At 41.2% G+C, this 16,166-nt stretch overlaps 1 protein-coding gene across 4 annotated transcripts in view; it reads left to right on the forward strand.

The window, feature by feature from the left end:
- Window positions 1–15,720, forward strand: part of HBEGF (heparin binding EGF like growth factor) — a 115,020-nt gene extending 99,300 nt beyond the window's left edge. For all 4 annotated transcript variants that reach the window (XM_085617901.1, XM_085617902.1, XM_085617903.1 and 1 more), the window contains 3 exons: window positions 5,308–5,463; window positions 6,095–6,190; window positions 14,614–15,720. In XM_085617901.1, coding sequence (XP_085474027.1) covers window positions 5,308–5,463; window positions 6,095–6,185 — 247 coding nt within the window. In that variant the 3' untranslated portion in view covers window positions 6,186–6,190; window positions 14,614–15,720. The remainder of the gene's footprint in view (window positions 1–5,307; window positions 5,464–6,094; window positions 6,191–14,613) is intronic.
- The last annotated feature ends 446 nt before the right edge of the window (window positions 15,721–16,166 follow it).

Genomic DNA, 16,166 nt, shown 5'->3' on the forward strand with positions numbered 1-16,166 from the left:
CATAGCATTAGTGAAGAATCTTTAACCCTTCGAGACTGATTCTTAAAAATATTCCTAGCTCTGTACCTGCATGTCTACACCCTAGGATGAATAGAGATTTACGAATTCCAAGAATTCACAAACCTTGCTTCTGGAAACCTGTGCAAAGGGTACTAAAGATTTGTGAATTCTTAATTATGTCAATACAAAATTAATCAATAAATGAAAATCGTATACAGATAAATAGAAAATACAAATGTGCATGCCAAAAAGGACTTTACATTAGTGCAACTGCACTTTCATTTCTTTTTTTCTACACAGTGACTTATTTTCTCAAGAGGGAATGCCCATCCCGTACTTCCTTACCTATTTCGAGGGCATTCCTTCTAATGCCCACCCTGAAAACTGCCTGGAGTAAATCCATGACTATTCCCAGGGTAGACCTGAGTCAAGGACACGTCTCTGAATACTTTTGTGGCTAACCCCAAACTTTGAAGGGAATCCCAGTCTGGTAGGAGATATCATCATGCATAATATTACACCATAAGTACATGCATGGAGACTCCGATTTGCAAGTGCATATTCATCGTTAATGAACTGCTTGCACTCAGTGAAGCCCACTTCACATTCAAGGTGACCTTGTGTATAAATACGCTTGTGAATTGGGCTGTCTTTCTTTCGTTTCCATCTTTATCCAGACTAATAGAGTCCGATCGTACAATTACAAATGGTTTCATGGTTGCAAACTATGCTATCTTACCTCTCCGCGCATCTCCGAGATTAGTGTAAAAGACACTGCTGAAGCCTTACATTAAAGCTATCTGTTGGGCTTCAAAGGATTAAAAACACTTTACTGCATTAACGAAACACAAAACACCTCCCCAGATTTTCAAAATCATTCAGGCTTTTTAGGTGTGGCTTGACAGCACGGCTGTCACTGGTCCTTATATATTAACAGAAAAAAGAGTACTACTGACATAGGGGCTTGGGCCAAACCCTCAGGTTGGTTTCCCTCAGTACAAGATTTGACTGGTCCGACATTGTGTGCTTCCACTGAAAAGAGTGCTTGTATTATACTTTCTGCTAGAGGTAAAGCTTATATCCATTACATTAGGTCAGAGTTGGTCACGGCAGCAAGCCAGTGATCATGGCCCTAAGCCTAATCTGTTTATTGTGAACTTTTAAGCTGAAGGCTGCAGGCCTGATGTATTTACTCTGATAAGCACATGTTAACATGGATCTATTTAAGGGGGGATTGTTATTACTCTGAATGAAAGCCTTCAGAGAAGGATTTTGTTTAATAGAATCTTCCATATAACTGTAGTGTGGCATGAGGTTTGGAGTTGGTAACCCCCGTGACAAACTGTGGCTATAGTAGATTTGCTCTTTGACAATACTTCTTAGACCATCTTAGGAGTGTTAGTATTTTGCTTAACCTCCTGTCCTTTTTAATTTTAAGACTGTTCCTGATGGTTGCCTTTTGTGAATGCTTACACGCAAACCAGTAGGCCTGAGTTTGTTATGGTGACAAGCCAGTGATAGCTCAAAAGCCGCTGAGAACAGTTACAGCCATGATTAGTTCACTAGAACAAGGTATTTCAGGTTGAGGCAGTAGGCCATATTTACTTACTGTGTAGCACTTATGTTAAGGCCCATAGGCCTTTACAGCCCGTAATCAGGGTGTTTGTTACATGAAATCTCACATAGTACCTTTGTAAGGAAGGATTTTGGTGTTGGATACCCCCTGTGGCAAATCCTAGGGGTAGAAGATTTGCACTATAGTAATTGTGGTAAGAATCTGTTTGAAAGGCCTGATAGGCTTAGCTGTCTGCCAGGATCGCGTATTGGAAATCACACACACACGCACACTCACACACTCATTATATAGAGGTGGACTTTGGGTAAACCCTCTGCCATTGGCTTCCCTGAATGCCATTTACACTCTGCTTCCATCCATCACAATGTATGTCCTGGGGTAATGGTTCAGTCTACATCAGTTAATACTTCTCTTGGCCTGTGAATCACAGCATTTTCTAATAACATGTGCACATTCACCTGAAAATGAGTGTGTTTTAATGTCTGGGCAGGTTGACCAGTCCTTTAGTTTTCATTTTTCTCCTTTTATTGTTCCTGTTTAATTACTTTGTTTTAAAAAAGAATTCTAAGAGAATACTACAGCTTGGATGTGATAATTATGCACACAGGACCAGGGAGTAACAACACCCTTTGGTGTCCAGTAATTCGAGGTGGCACATGGGAAGTGTGATTCTTGCAAGCATGGAGTTGGAAGACAGAGGTGCGGGAAGCACAGGTGCCGCGGGTGCTGGAGGCAGACGTTTAAGAAATGTGGACTAAGAACACATTACATTTAGTAAATTACATTTTATACGGGATTTGAGTGATATTTCTTCCAGTTGATCATTTCTAAGCTTAAACTTGACAGTCAAGAAGGAATCGCCCTCCCCAAATGCTTGAGGTTTTGCCGTTAGTGAGCCAAGAGATAATACAGTATGTCATGTTCACCATATTATCAGGCAATATTATTATTTGTAGAGCAAACATTATGCTCTTTTAAATCATATATATATGAGTGGTGAATTTGTTTTTAGATTATTCACAGTCTGTTATGAATTATCTGTTGGTGCCACCAAATTTGGCATCTGCCAAGGATCAAGAAAGGATTTGACTTGATGGGCAATATCTGCTTTTCTCTCCAGTTTCAAAAGAACAACTTTTTGTATTGGATTTCACAACCTAAATAAATCTCACGGCATATAACATCCCTTGTAGAAAGAAGTTAGACGAACAACTTTGATTCACCATCAAGGGGGGAGAGTTGAGAAAAAAAGAGAATGAATGTTGGAATATATATAAAATAATCCAGCAAACTGCAAAATCCGAAAATTAATCTGTGTTGTTTTTTTATCGTAAACAATTTAATACAACTAAGACACTGCACTCGGTTTAAATATTTTTTTTAGAAGAGGCCCAACTGCTTAAAGTAGGCAATTAAATCAATCACAAAACGGTGACCTCCGAGGTGCCACAAAGCTTACTGTAAGTTTGCAAACTCATAGTGGGTCAGATCTGTGAGAAACCGCTCCAGTCTGTAGATCAAAAATTCACTGTCTTGATCCTACAATGTCAGTCTGAGAGGGTTAAGAAAACAGTTATTTTTGGCTTTAATGCTTACGTAACATGCTTGCAAAGCAAAGTAGACTTAGTTTGCTGTGTGCCCCTGCAAGTCTTCTGTGTTCCTCATCCGAGCTGTGGGTGTGCCTTGAGTGCAATCCCGAAACGATCAACAACACAGAGTCACAGGGTTCATCAAGTGGTCACTCGGCCGCATAGTAGTTGCGAAATTTGGTGATGACCAATAGTGGTGGGAAGGGTGTATGTTACCCATGTGACTTTGTTCATTCAGTGATTCTCTATTTAGGACCTTAGTCTGGAGGATCTGATGTGGAAATGATAAACCTTTGCATTGTGCCTTCTTAGAATTCGCTTTTGAATGAGTTTTACTGTTCTAATTTAAATCACTGGCAATGGCATTTCTCTTTGGGATATTCATTTTACATGTGAAAGTGAGTGTGCCATTTTAGTCAGGCTGGTGCTGAGTTTAACAATGGTGTTGCATAAAAAAGTTAGTAAGTTTGCCCCAGGATGTAAATATCTCCCCCCTCGTGTCCGGACCCTTTCACTGAGATCCATCACTCCTGCAATTCTTTCTCAACACAGTGTCTAAAGTATTGTAAGGCAGTATTCCTATGTCTCACTTGACCGTCCTATCAAAGTTGGACAGGCCGGACCGTGCATCGGGCGTTTCCCCGGGCGGATGGAAGGGTGGGGGGCCGGTTTTGTTACTGGGGGAATTATCATAAAAGTGCAGCAGTTTTGAAAGCATCTGCTGCAGAATTCCTTGTATATACAGTAGTTTTCAGGCAACAATAAAAGTGTCAAGATATCTCTGGTGATTAATGTACCTGCTGGAGAGAGATTGGGGTTTTGTTTAGTGGCAGTTTTGACTCATCTAAGTTAGCGCAGAGGGTTAAAATGCCTGCTAGAAAGGGCGTGTACCATGCAGATCACAGAACAGTATTTTATGTGCATAGCTTAATGGGTTGCTTTTGCCTCAGAGGCCCTTTTGTTACAATCTAAATCTAGCACAGTGAGCTATGAAGTGTCATCAAAGAGCTACATGCAAACTACATGGTACAAGTTAGAAAGAATTCCCCCCCCCCCCCCCACCACCGAGTCTTTTATTATCTTAATGTTGCAAAAAAGGGTTTGTTTCGGTACAAATAAATTCTTATTAGAAAAACCAGACCTAATCACTGTGTTACGTTCCGAATCCTGGGGTTGTGCTCCTCCACACCAAGCACTCTTAAAAAATACCCACCCGTATGGATGGCATGTGAATCCTATACCTTATATTTCCCTTTGTCACATTTTCTATACACTGATTTACACATGTATTAATAATTGTCGCAGTATTTGTGTGTGATTTAAAATGCTCCGACACCCTACACTGGTATGAGAGGCGCTATAAAACAAATGAAATACATGAGAGGGAGGGGCTATGGAGAGATGAAAAGCACTGTTGGAGTATGATAGTGAGGAAATCATTGAAGACCACCAACAAAGAGGATTCTGGTGCACTCTAAGGTCATTGTTTACTATGCCCCATTTGTGCCCTATTCGTCTTGGGGAGAGAACTACCCAGAGCCTCCATGTAATGGTCCGGCTCACTCGCTGCACTCCCTATGCACCGTATGGGGTCTGGTCTGACAAAAATGCCGGGGCTGCTTTGGTTTTCCAGTCCAGCCCTGTGTGCTATGCAAATATGAAAGAGAATTACAAATATTTATATGATAGCGGTTATGTAGTTGAAGCTATGAGCCAATTTAGTCTGTAAGAAAGTGCTGTGTAAATGTCAGGGTTGATCAGTGTCGCGCTTATATTATACTGCAGTGGGTAAGAATATTTTTTACACAATTAGACTTTTCATGTACAAGAAACGTATTTGGATATAATGCATGGATCTGTATCATCAAATAAAATACCCAAAAATATTTTTGGGAAATAATGTAGATGCCTTGAGCCCTATGAAAACTTAGGAAGCTGTTAGAAATAAATTGTATGGTTCAGCATATGTTGCATGAGGCCCTCTACACAAATATGTTAAAATGTAATTGCATATTTTGAACATGGTATTTTTTTAAATAAAAAACACCTAGGACACACAGTGGATTTTTAAAATTTTCATTTTCAGACTATGATTGTTGTGCTTGTGTTTAAATGTTTTCTTTTTTTTATCGTTCTTCATAGATGCCAGCATGGGTACCATGGCGAACGTTGCCATGCGTTTATTCTTTCAGTGGAAAATCCATCTTCAAGTTATGACCACACAACAACACTGGCAGTTGCGGCAGTGGTGCTGTCTTCTGTCTGTCTTCTAATCATTGGCACGTTGTTGTTGCTAAGGTAATTTTGTAATTATATTATATCTGGCTGTGCAGATTTGTGCGCCCACCTACACAATCAAAACTTTGTTTTACCTCACAAAAGACTGCCATGTCTTTTCCCACTTTCGGAGCACATGCAAAAGTACTCATGCAAATGTTTCCAGCCTACTGTTACTTAGGAGGCTTATGAGGTTTGAACTTATGTGAGGAAACATATCATTGTCTTAGATTTTGGACTGCAATTTATTGGAATTATTTAATTCCCAAAAAAGGAGGCAACCTAGGATACATCAGACTAAAATGTACTTATCTAGATTTACTCTTGTTTTGTGAATGAACCGCAAAATGTTTAGTTGGACATGCCTGTTCCCATCTGACTTGTGCTGGGTCAGTAAACCTCTCTTGCTGATTCACTGATAAATACGAAATTAACTTGACTTTCACAATTCCTATAAAAGGAAACTTAAAAGTGTGTCTACATTCCGAATTGCTATATACATATCTAACACCATAACCCAAAACCGTCGCAAATGCAAAAACAGTGCTCCATGCTTAGGGCTCTGCAGTCATAAAAAAAATCATCTTATCAGGCCTCTAGTTGCAAAGAAAATATGTAATTATTTTTTATTTCCCAAATGTTTGGATTTCAGGTACCACAAAAGAGGAGGATATGATGTGGAAAATTCTGAAAAAATGAAGGTGGGCATTGCTGCTGGTAATTTATGCAGTCGGTCAGCTTGACTAAGGTATGTTTTTTTAATAAACGTGCTCAGTGAAAGACACATAGTAGTAAAGTGTCCATCAAGACTGGAAAGAATTAGAGATGCTGGCATGTCTAAGTACTTTTGTTACAGGAAAATTGTTCTGTAAAATGTATGTACAGCCTTGGGCCTATTCATTCAAAGAGAGTACAGGTACAGCTATGATGGACAGGAATATGGCCTTTTCGGAAAGAGATTGTTTCCAGCAGTCCCCTAAAGGTTATCGTCTTGATCTATGGTCTAATCCCAAGCCGAAAGTGCTGTGCATGTCATAATGATGCTGCAGGCACAGATAAAGGTTTTTACTATGGTCTTTTGAATCTTTATTTTGCCCTCCGTTCCCTTCACAACCACATTTATGATGTGTCGGCCTAGGATCGAGGACTTGATTCACCCTCTCCATCCCTCTGCCCATTAGTTTGTGGATGGATTAAAGATGACCGAGCTCTCTCAATTCCTAATTCCTGAACAAGGGTCTTCCAAAATAAGGAAGTAAATAAAGCGAACCTCCACCTGAGAATATTTTTTTTCTTATTTGTTCTTATTTGCCTAGTGTTCTTTAGGAAGATTCTTGCCCTCTCTGGAGTTGAAGGATACCAGATAAAAGGCCGAAATGGGACATCTCTATAAATATGTACTTCATTACCATGATTAATGAATAGCCTTTTAAAATAGGAGGAGCGAGGATAAAATCGATTGCAATCACTCTGCAAGGCCCTTCCGCAGTTTCAAATAACACAACAGGTAAATACTTAGAGCACACATTCACTTCCAAGGTAGTTTCTTGGTGCTAAAAGGCAGCAGAAAATCACCTGAATATTTGAGTGATTGAACATGAGTAATTAGAACAAGTGACATCTCTCATAAAAGAAATACTTAAAAATCCATTCAGTGGTACTTGCAGTACCTTGTTGTCCAACCGCAGGTGCAGTTAAGTTGAGATATCAATGTAGGGTTACTGATGGTACTCCTCATATACTTCTGAAGAATGAGTGCAGGGTGATTAGCATGATTCCACATGGCGAAGAAGTTGCAGTTTACCATGGTCTGTTTGACTTCCATGTCCAATATGGCCACTAACAAAAGTTAGTGCTGTTCAGTTGATGCTTCTTTCACAAATGAAGGTTCTTTTTTAATGATCAAAGAAATCATCTCGCATTGGTTAGAGACCGAGATAAAAAGAAAGAAGGGTTGTAAAGCTGTCACTCTTTCACATTTGTATCATTCAGCTTTTATTGCTCATCTGAGCCATCAGCTTTTATGATGGATGGAAGTAGAGGATCAGGATTTACCAACATAGGGTGTGTCATAAAAGCCTTTTCTTAAATGAACAAAAGCCAGGTCTGTGTTTTGATAGCGGGTTTAATCCAATTGCAGCTTGTGTATTTCTGAAAGATTTGCTGAAAAGGAGCTTCTGATGGGTACTTTTAACCACTGATTCCTCACCTTCAGAATATCTCCGGGTGCCATGCTTGATCCAGAAGATTGTTTTTTTGTTCACCCGTTTCATTGAGTTTTAGGGGTAAAGAAAAGGTACAGCACTGGGCAGACTCGTAAAGTACTGTAAGGCGAATACCTCGGTAGGAGACGTTATCACAAAATACAATAAGATGGGAGACTCTAGTCCAGCTGTCCCAACCATTTCCCCTTATTCGTTCAATTTATGAGGGACAACCTTTGGCTTTAAACACATGCTTTCTTGCTGTGCACACCAGCCTTCCCCAGGCTGCTACTGCGACATCGTAGGGGGAGCAGGGTTTTTCCATCTGGCTGCTATGTTGCGATTAGCCACCATGATAGCCATTCCCAGGAGCGCCCGGTCTCCCGTCAAACCCCCGGAGCCCTCCAGGACCCCAAGCAGCAGCATTAAAGGTGAGAGTTGCACATCCCAGGCCAGCACTTCTGTCTTTTCTCTCACCATCGCAGTCCAGTATCCCTGAATCACTAGGCACAGCCATACCATGTGATAAAAGTCTGCAGGGGCTTTGGACAGCGAGGACAAGTAGGGTCAGGAAGAAGGCTGGCCTGGTATAGCCTGGCTGGAGTAAGGTGGGCACAATAGAGATAGTAGATCTGGACTAAACACAGCCTGGGGGAAATCGTTAGGACTTGAAGTGCAATCTGAGTGTAGCACCATTCGTCATCGTCAAGGGGGGCCCAACCATCCATCCAAGCGTATTCTGAGGTGGACTGGTGTGGCAGGGGCATTGATGACTAGGGTACGATAAACCTGAGAAATGCCTCCCCTGCCCAACGTGCCCATGAGAAGTGTAGCCTCCAGAGGGTTGAAATCAGGTAGATGAGTGTCTTGTGGTATGTGGGTGTGGAATGTGTGTTGTAGTTACAAATATATGTAATATTGTGAGGTGATGCGTACATAGGTGTTATGGAGCTCTTGAAAGCAGCACATGTGGACCCGGACCATACATCACCCAGATGCCTTATACCAATAATGTCCCGTCTCCAAGAGCTGGCCAGCATCGGTACCTCATGCAGCCATGTGCCATGCCATAAAGGAGTTTGAAGCGTTGGTTTAGTATCCCAGTTGGTATAGCGGAGCACAGCTCTCCAGGTGAGGCAAAACACCCAGGTCTCCATAGGGATAGTGAAAGGGACTGGGGAGCCATATAACATGACCATAATCCGGGGAAACCCCAGGGATGCCAGCTTCACCTGGTAGGCAGGTTCGGACCATCCCCCACTAAGACAGTGGTTGACCACCAGAAGTTGCGAGGCTAGGTAGTAGAGATAAAGGTTAGCCATCCCCTGACTTCCATCTTAAAGTGGCAGTAGATATGGGCCAAGAGCAGCCTGGAGTTGTGCCAGAGGAACGATGATGCCGACTGATCCACAACCATCGAAGAGGCAGGAATATCAGGAGATTCTGGAAAACATAGAGGAACCTCAGCAGCACCATCATTTTGTAAATGGCAATCCTACCCATCACGTTCAACTGAAGGGATTGCCATTTCTGTGTCAATGGCCCGAGGTTAAGAGACCAATTGAGCTCAGGGTGGAGCGAGACCCATATGCCCAGGTATCAGAAGCTTAGACATCGCACAGGAATGTCAGTTTTCCAGGATACATAGTCTCGAGTCGGGCCAGGGGTATTAAGACTGATTTAGCTGGGTTAACATGAAGGCCTGAGGCTTCCCCAAAGAGCTGGAGGATCCTGAGGCATCGGGGGCCACTTGATTCAGGGTCCGCTGGAAATAGAAGGACATCATCTGCATAGAGCACGATGCGGTCCTCCTGTCCCTCATCCCACTGCCACCCCCACTGCTGGGCGATACATTGGAAGAGGTGTGCGAGTGGGTCAATCACTAAAGAGAAAGTAGAGGAGACAGGGGACAACCTTGTTGAGTCCCTTGCCTGATAGGGAAGGAATAGGAGAGCACACTGTTGGTCTGGGCTCACCCTGTGGCTTTGGAGTGAAGTGTACAAGCCACGAAACCGGGGTACAAATCCAGCCTTCAGCAACACATGGTCCAACACGCGCCCCCTGGTGCCATTTTCTAAAGCGGGCGGTTGCAGCCAGAGTGCTGCTTCTTGATTAGATTTGCTGCCGCTTGAGTAGATTTTCTGCTTAAGCAGCAACAAAATTAACTCTAATGGCACGCACGCTTGTGCACCGCATGGTGCCATTCACTCTGATTTTGCAGTACTACTGGTGCTAAATTGCAATGCGAGCAGCCCGACATGGATATTTCTACCCATTGGCAAAACTCCATGGAATCTCGCTGAGTTTTCTGTAACCCTGCATAATTCCTTAGAGTGAAACCTCTTGCGAGTTCGCCCATCCTTAATTCTGACCATGTGATAGTGCCCTACAGCTCTGTTCGACTCTTCTTGTATACTTTCTTTTCACTTGTTCTTGTCCCATGCCTGATAGAGGTGAGGCTGTTGTTTATTTAACCAAGGAGAGGAAGACATCAAGGTGTGGGCTTGGATGCTCAAAAACTTCTTGTTCAGGATCAAACTAACATCTGTCAACGGCAGGAAGTGATCCTGCCTTTTGTTTTGATGTTGAAATGTGGAGAAAAGAGTGAGACCTGAAGTAGATATCACTTACGTTCCATATGGATCTGGTGTCTCATAGACAGAATGCGAGGATCTGGGAGTTAGATTGTTAGTGTGCGAGGACAAATCTTTACAAAATGTTTAGACTGGATGGGATAAGCAGTTTTGAGAGGAGAGAGAATGGACTTTGGGATTGTAGAAGGGGAGTGTGGTTGTCCCGTAGTGACATGGTTGATTGAGGACGGGAGGGGTGGAAAAATTAGAGTTTGAAGGCATTACACCAGAGGACAAGGTGAAGAATGATGGGTAAAGGACCATGTGGAAGAATAAAATGATAGAGGGACATTTTTTGTAGGTGTTTAATGGGATGGTTTGAGTCACAGACGAGGGGAAATTTAGCCTATGGGGTGATTATTCACAGTGGGGATGTACTGAGGGTTATGGTTGGGTAGTTAAGCTGAGTCAGAGATGGGGATATACTGTAGATAACTGATGTGAGTGTAAGACAGGAAAGATGTTTTATCCATGGTGAGTAGGAGAAATTGTGATGGGTGCAGGGGCCTGTGACAAATATATGAATGTATCATTGATAGTTGACCTATGACAGTAAATACTCAATTATTGAATACCTTTGCTTAGCTTGCAGTGGATGGGAACTGGATTGGTTAGTTAGTCTCCCTATCGGTTCCAGGGTAGTTTAGAATGCTGCATTGCTGCTTTTAGCTGGTGATCCCAATGATGTATGGAGTCCAGCGTTAAAGAAACTCATATGTTCCAAATAAGCACCAAAATGAACTCACACCTTATCAGATGCATAGGACATAAGATCAAATGCATACCAACATCATGACAACATCTAAAATGCAGTTTTCAATACAGTATGTAAGGTGAGGACTAAGCCAGCCTGCAACAGTCAATTCAAAGGTTATATCACTTCCCTACCAATTAGCAAGACATTAATCAGTTTTTAAGTAATCTACTAGGAGGATGTGAAATGTGTTCGCTGCTCTCTCTTTTGAAATTTGAATGGGGGGAACCTTGCATAGAAGCATGTTTTAGTGTGCTCCTTATGCAACGGTTGAGAGATTATTTTGTTAGGAAACATTTTTTACCATTACACAGACAAGTTTTGTAGCACAACTCTATGGGTACCCTGGCTCAGTTATTGATTCCAGCATGTCGGGTATCAAATTGTCCTGCCAACTGGAAGGTCTAGCCTTGGAGACACATTTGTACACAAATCTAGCAGTGTTCCTTTGGGAAGAATTTGCACCTGAGATTTGGAATTGGAGTAAGGCATAATTCGGATGATTTACCTTAACTGCAAAGTTGAAAGGTGGCTCTGTTATCCATCAATCCTCCCGGTCCCGCAGCCAAATCAAGCAAGTGACACTCCATGGAACTTCTGACATGTCACTTCCCACTCTCTTTAACCCAGACCACTACAATCCATCTGATTTCTAGGCCTCACTAGCAGAAAAGGCTTCATTGATGAATTTTCAGATCTCCTTGCAGCTTCATGAGTTTTAAATGTCCCTCCCCCACAGACAACACAAACTTAAAATAAAACAAGAGCCACTATCCTCAGCCTTATGGATACCCTCAATGTGGTACAGCATATCACCCTGCCAAGACACTCCAAAGCACACTTTTCTCAAACTTGTCTTCTCAACATCACCAACCATCCATTGTAAACCACCCATGTTTCTGGACTGAACAGACCACCTTGCCATCCCTATTGCCCTTCTCAGAGTCCTACCAGCAAACAAAGTCAACCCAGAAGAGAAACCCAAGCCTGGAATATCTTCAAAGACTACTTCATCGACAACCTAAGGCTTGAACTCCTCTCTCATCCTGCCACCTGCATGACCGATGCCAGCACCCTTCTGAACTTATTTCAACACTTTTTTTTTGGACAAGTATGTTAACGTCAACACTCCAAATAAAATCAGCTAGTGCATGTCAGAACCTTCAATATTGGATACTCTAATGACCTCATTGACAGTAAACGCTTCATCCGCAGGTAAGAAAACAAAACGAAAACAAACATCTGATGACCTCATGATGTTAAAGTTCCTCTGTGCAGCATGCAGACAGTTCATCACATCACCTAAAGCAAAGTACTATATTAACATCAACAAAGAGACCAATCGAACCATCGCTCAACCGATGCATGCCATCCACCTTGATTTGAGGAAAAAACATATCTAACAGCACATTGACAATTCCAATCTTGCGTCTCCTCTTTGAACCTCCCCTTCTCGTTGAATCCTTCAGTGGTCATCCTTCAAAGCACTATCTCTCGCAGATCTGGTTGGCATACTCCACTCCCTCAAAGCCACTTCCTATGAAGATATCTTACCCTTTTCCTTTATCTTAGCTCTCTCCAAGTAGGCGCTCTCAACCTTACCATTTTCATGACCTGTCTCGCTTAAGGCATCTTTGTAGAAGCTTTAAAGTCCGTCCAGCTCTTCTTGAAGGAACGTCCACAAAACCCTAATAACCTCGCCAACTACCGGCCAGTCATTCACCTACCCTTCATTGGCAAGAACATTGAAAAAGCAGCTCTGCCCAACTCCAAGATGACATCTGTGCTAACCATATCCTGTACAACCTCTAATCTGGCGTCAACTCACTCTGCAGCACAGTGACCGCTACCTTGTGCATCGAACACAATGCTACCCTGACCACAGATGAAGATGACCCCCTGCCTCATGATATTGGTAGACAGCTGCCTTTGACCTAGTCGACCAACCTACCCTCATCCGCAGTCTGAAGTCTTATAGGCAATGTCCTTCACGAGTTCTCTTCCTACATTTCCAACAGATACCAGTTTGTTCTCATGGGCAGCTCCAGGTGTCAAAAGATCCCTATCACCTGTGAGGTCTCCTGAGGTTCCATACTGTCCCCTTTCATCTTCAACCTCTGCATAGAACCCATTGAAGCGCTATTCACCGGTAGCAGCATCAGACTTCACCAATATGCCAACGATACACAACTCTACTTGAAAGTCTCCTCCATTCTAGATATTTAGTGCCTCAAACACTTTGTGTACCTCATGTAGAGCTGAATGTCAAGAGCCTACTTGAAGCACAACCCTAACAAGACAGAATTGTTGTTTGCCAAGACCAACAAGCAAGAAATAGTAGAAACCTGGCTCATCAACATGAACCATGGTGACTTCAAACTCCAAATTTCACCAAATGCCAAGACACTCAGATTCACTATAGACATCAAACTCACCTTCAGAGAACACATTGACAAAAAACAAAGACAACCTAATACCGGCTCTCCCTTCTAAATAAAGTGAAACTCTTTGTTTCTTCCAGAAAGCAACTTCAGAACTATTGTTCAAGCCCCTGTACTCTCGCTTCTGGAATCTGGCAACACCATGCTACATGGCCTCCCACTTCTTTATTGACAACCTATATGGATATCCTACACGCTGCAGCATGCCTCATCTTGGCACAACACCCCCTGCATCCATCAGGACCAGACAACGCTGCTCCAGTGTAGGAAACAGTTGAAGATGCATCTTTTTTAAAGAATACTACATAACAATACACTAACAGTACCCTTATGCTTTCAGACCCCAGCTACCTCGCCTATCTCTCGTTTACCGTATGCTTGCCTTTGACCCTTTCCAGTGTTCCGCTGCTTTTTGACACATACAAAAATAATAAATACATACTTGCATATACTAAAGAGAGATTCAGTTATTCAAATTCTGTTTCTAAATTGTTTTATTTCTTGCAGTCATATTTGTTTTATTTTGCTGGTTATTGTTGTATATTGATATACTATTCGGAAAGGGAGTGATAGTATTGTAAAACTAAAATAATGATGAACATGTTAAGAAATTATCTTCCTTTCTGTAAGGAAGGAGAACGCCTACATGGCTAGGAAAAGCAGCAACAGAGTTTCTGCAGTAATTATTTCGCTGAGACGTCTTTACCACTCGAGTTTTTGCCTACAAGTGACGGTATGTCCATAAAAGCTGAAAAGAAGTGTGACAAAGAAGCATAGTACCAGGTCAAGGTTTTTTTAAATAGTTATATTGAAACAAATTATTGTGTTGAGAGATTAGTGCCAAACACTGTTCTTTCCTTTACCCATGCTCCCTATACAACACCCTCTCTTAGCTGCCAACTCTCTCAAGATAGTGAGCTCCTCAATTAAATGATCTCAATTTTTAGCACTTGCTACGCATTGATTAAAACTCTGTTGCCTTTTGGCTAGGTTCACGCTATACAAATAGAATATACATACGTACATACCTACATACTGAGGGCGAGAGAAAACAAATGTTTTATCTTAAAACGTAACAACCTTATGTTAATAGAAAACATGCCGTATACTATTCAAGTTGAACTTTTTTTTTTTTTCAGAACGTTGCAATGACATTCTACCTCCACAACGAACCAGAGAACAAACTGGGACGTCTCGTTATATGTTGGACATATTTAAATATATGATGGAAGCGGTTCAGCATATGAAGATTAAGTCTGTTTTCCAAACAATTGTGTTTCAGAAAATAACCAAAACTGCTTAGCTAATACCTTCAAACTGGAATACAGACCTGGAAATACAGAATGGACAACAGCTGTATCGTGACAAATGCCAGAAGTTCAGCAGCTCAAGTTGATCTTAAGAAATGTAAATTTTGAAAAAAGAAACACTGACCCAATCATAATTCTCACAAAGGATTCTGGATTCTTTCTATGCATGCCGGAACTAACTGTGAAAACCTAAAAAAACATTGTGTACCTTTATGAAGGCATTTTTAGTTGAAAATAGGATATTTAACAAAAATATTGTTTTTAAACATTAGCATTTAAATTATCATATTTATTTTTGGTATGTTGCTCTGTTAATGTTATTTATTTCTTTAGTGTCTTTTACCCTCCTAACATCAGTAACTTATTAATCAGTTACAAAAACATAGACCGCACATCTGTCACATCAAGAATTCTCATGATTTTTTGCTCAAAATATATATTATGAGTGTAAAGACTGATCGTGACAAATGTTTTTTGCATATAAAATTGTGTTTTTTAACTTAACTACGTATACAGTCATTAAAATTACCTTAAACATCTTAATTTATAACTAAAAGAAGTGTACAGACGTATTTGCTTCGAGATTGCAATAATGGACAAATGCTCCGTTACAACACGTTGACAGATGAAGAGTTGTGTTATATTGATTGCTGGGTAGACAGATTACATGTCCATCCACGGTTTCATTTATCACCTTTTACTGTTCAGTTAGACGAGAGTGAAAATATATGGACAGCCCAAATGTTCTTGTTCAGTTAAAATCGTAAGTTATCTCAAAGATCCATTCAGTGAACATTTATACAGTTTCATGTATAATAGGTGCAGATACTTGGACCTGTCCCACAAATGACTAGTTGTGCTATCATGGTGCTCTTTTACATTTCATTATGAAATTGTTAAAATGCCGTACAACAAAGTAAAGGTCTTGACAAAGCACTTTGGTTGTTTTCCATTTTTGTTTTCTTCCACTTGTATATTAACACAAGAAAATATCATAATTTAAGTATCTGTCTTTTACATATAATAGGAAATGGAGCACTTTCAGTCCTGGGAGTGCCTAGAAGTATGAGAGGTTCGAATTGGGGAGGGAATTTTACTGGTTGCCATACCTTTTGCTCTTGGTTTGCTGCTCTGAAAAACAAAAACACATTTGTTTAGTCCCAGTTTGTGGAGTTTAGGAGAAACTGAACTGAGCTTTAATTGGTGATTATTATAAGAGTCGGTTCTGTTTTCTCTCCTCAACTCCATATTGCTCTCACTATTTTGAAAAACCTAATAAAACTGTTAATCTGAAAGAAACACGTTAGTTAGATTCCTCACCTTAGAATATCCCCAGGCGTCAGACTGGATCCGGAAGATTTTTCGTCAGCAATACCCCTTGC

The sequence above is a fragment of the Triturus cristatus genome, chromosome 7, assembly GCF_964204655.1.
Source record: "Triturus cristatus chromosome 7, aTriCri1.1, whole genome shotgun sequence".
NCBI classification, from domain to species: Eukaryota; Metazoa; Chordata; class Amphibia; order Caudata; family Salamandridae; genus Triturus; species Triturus cristatus.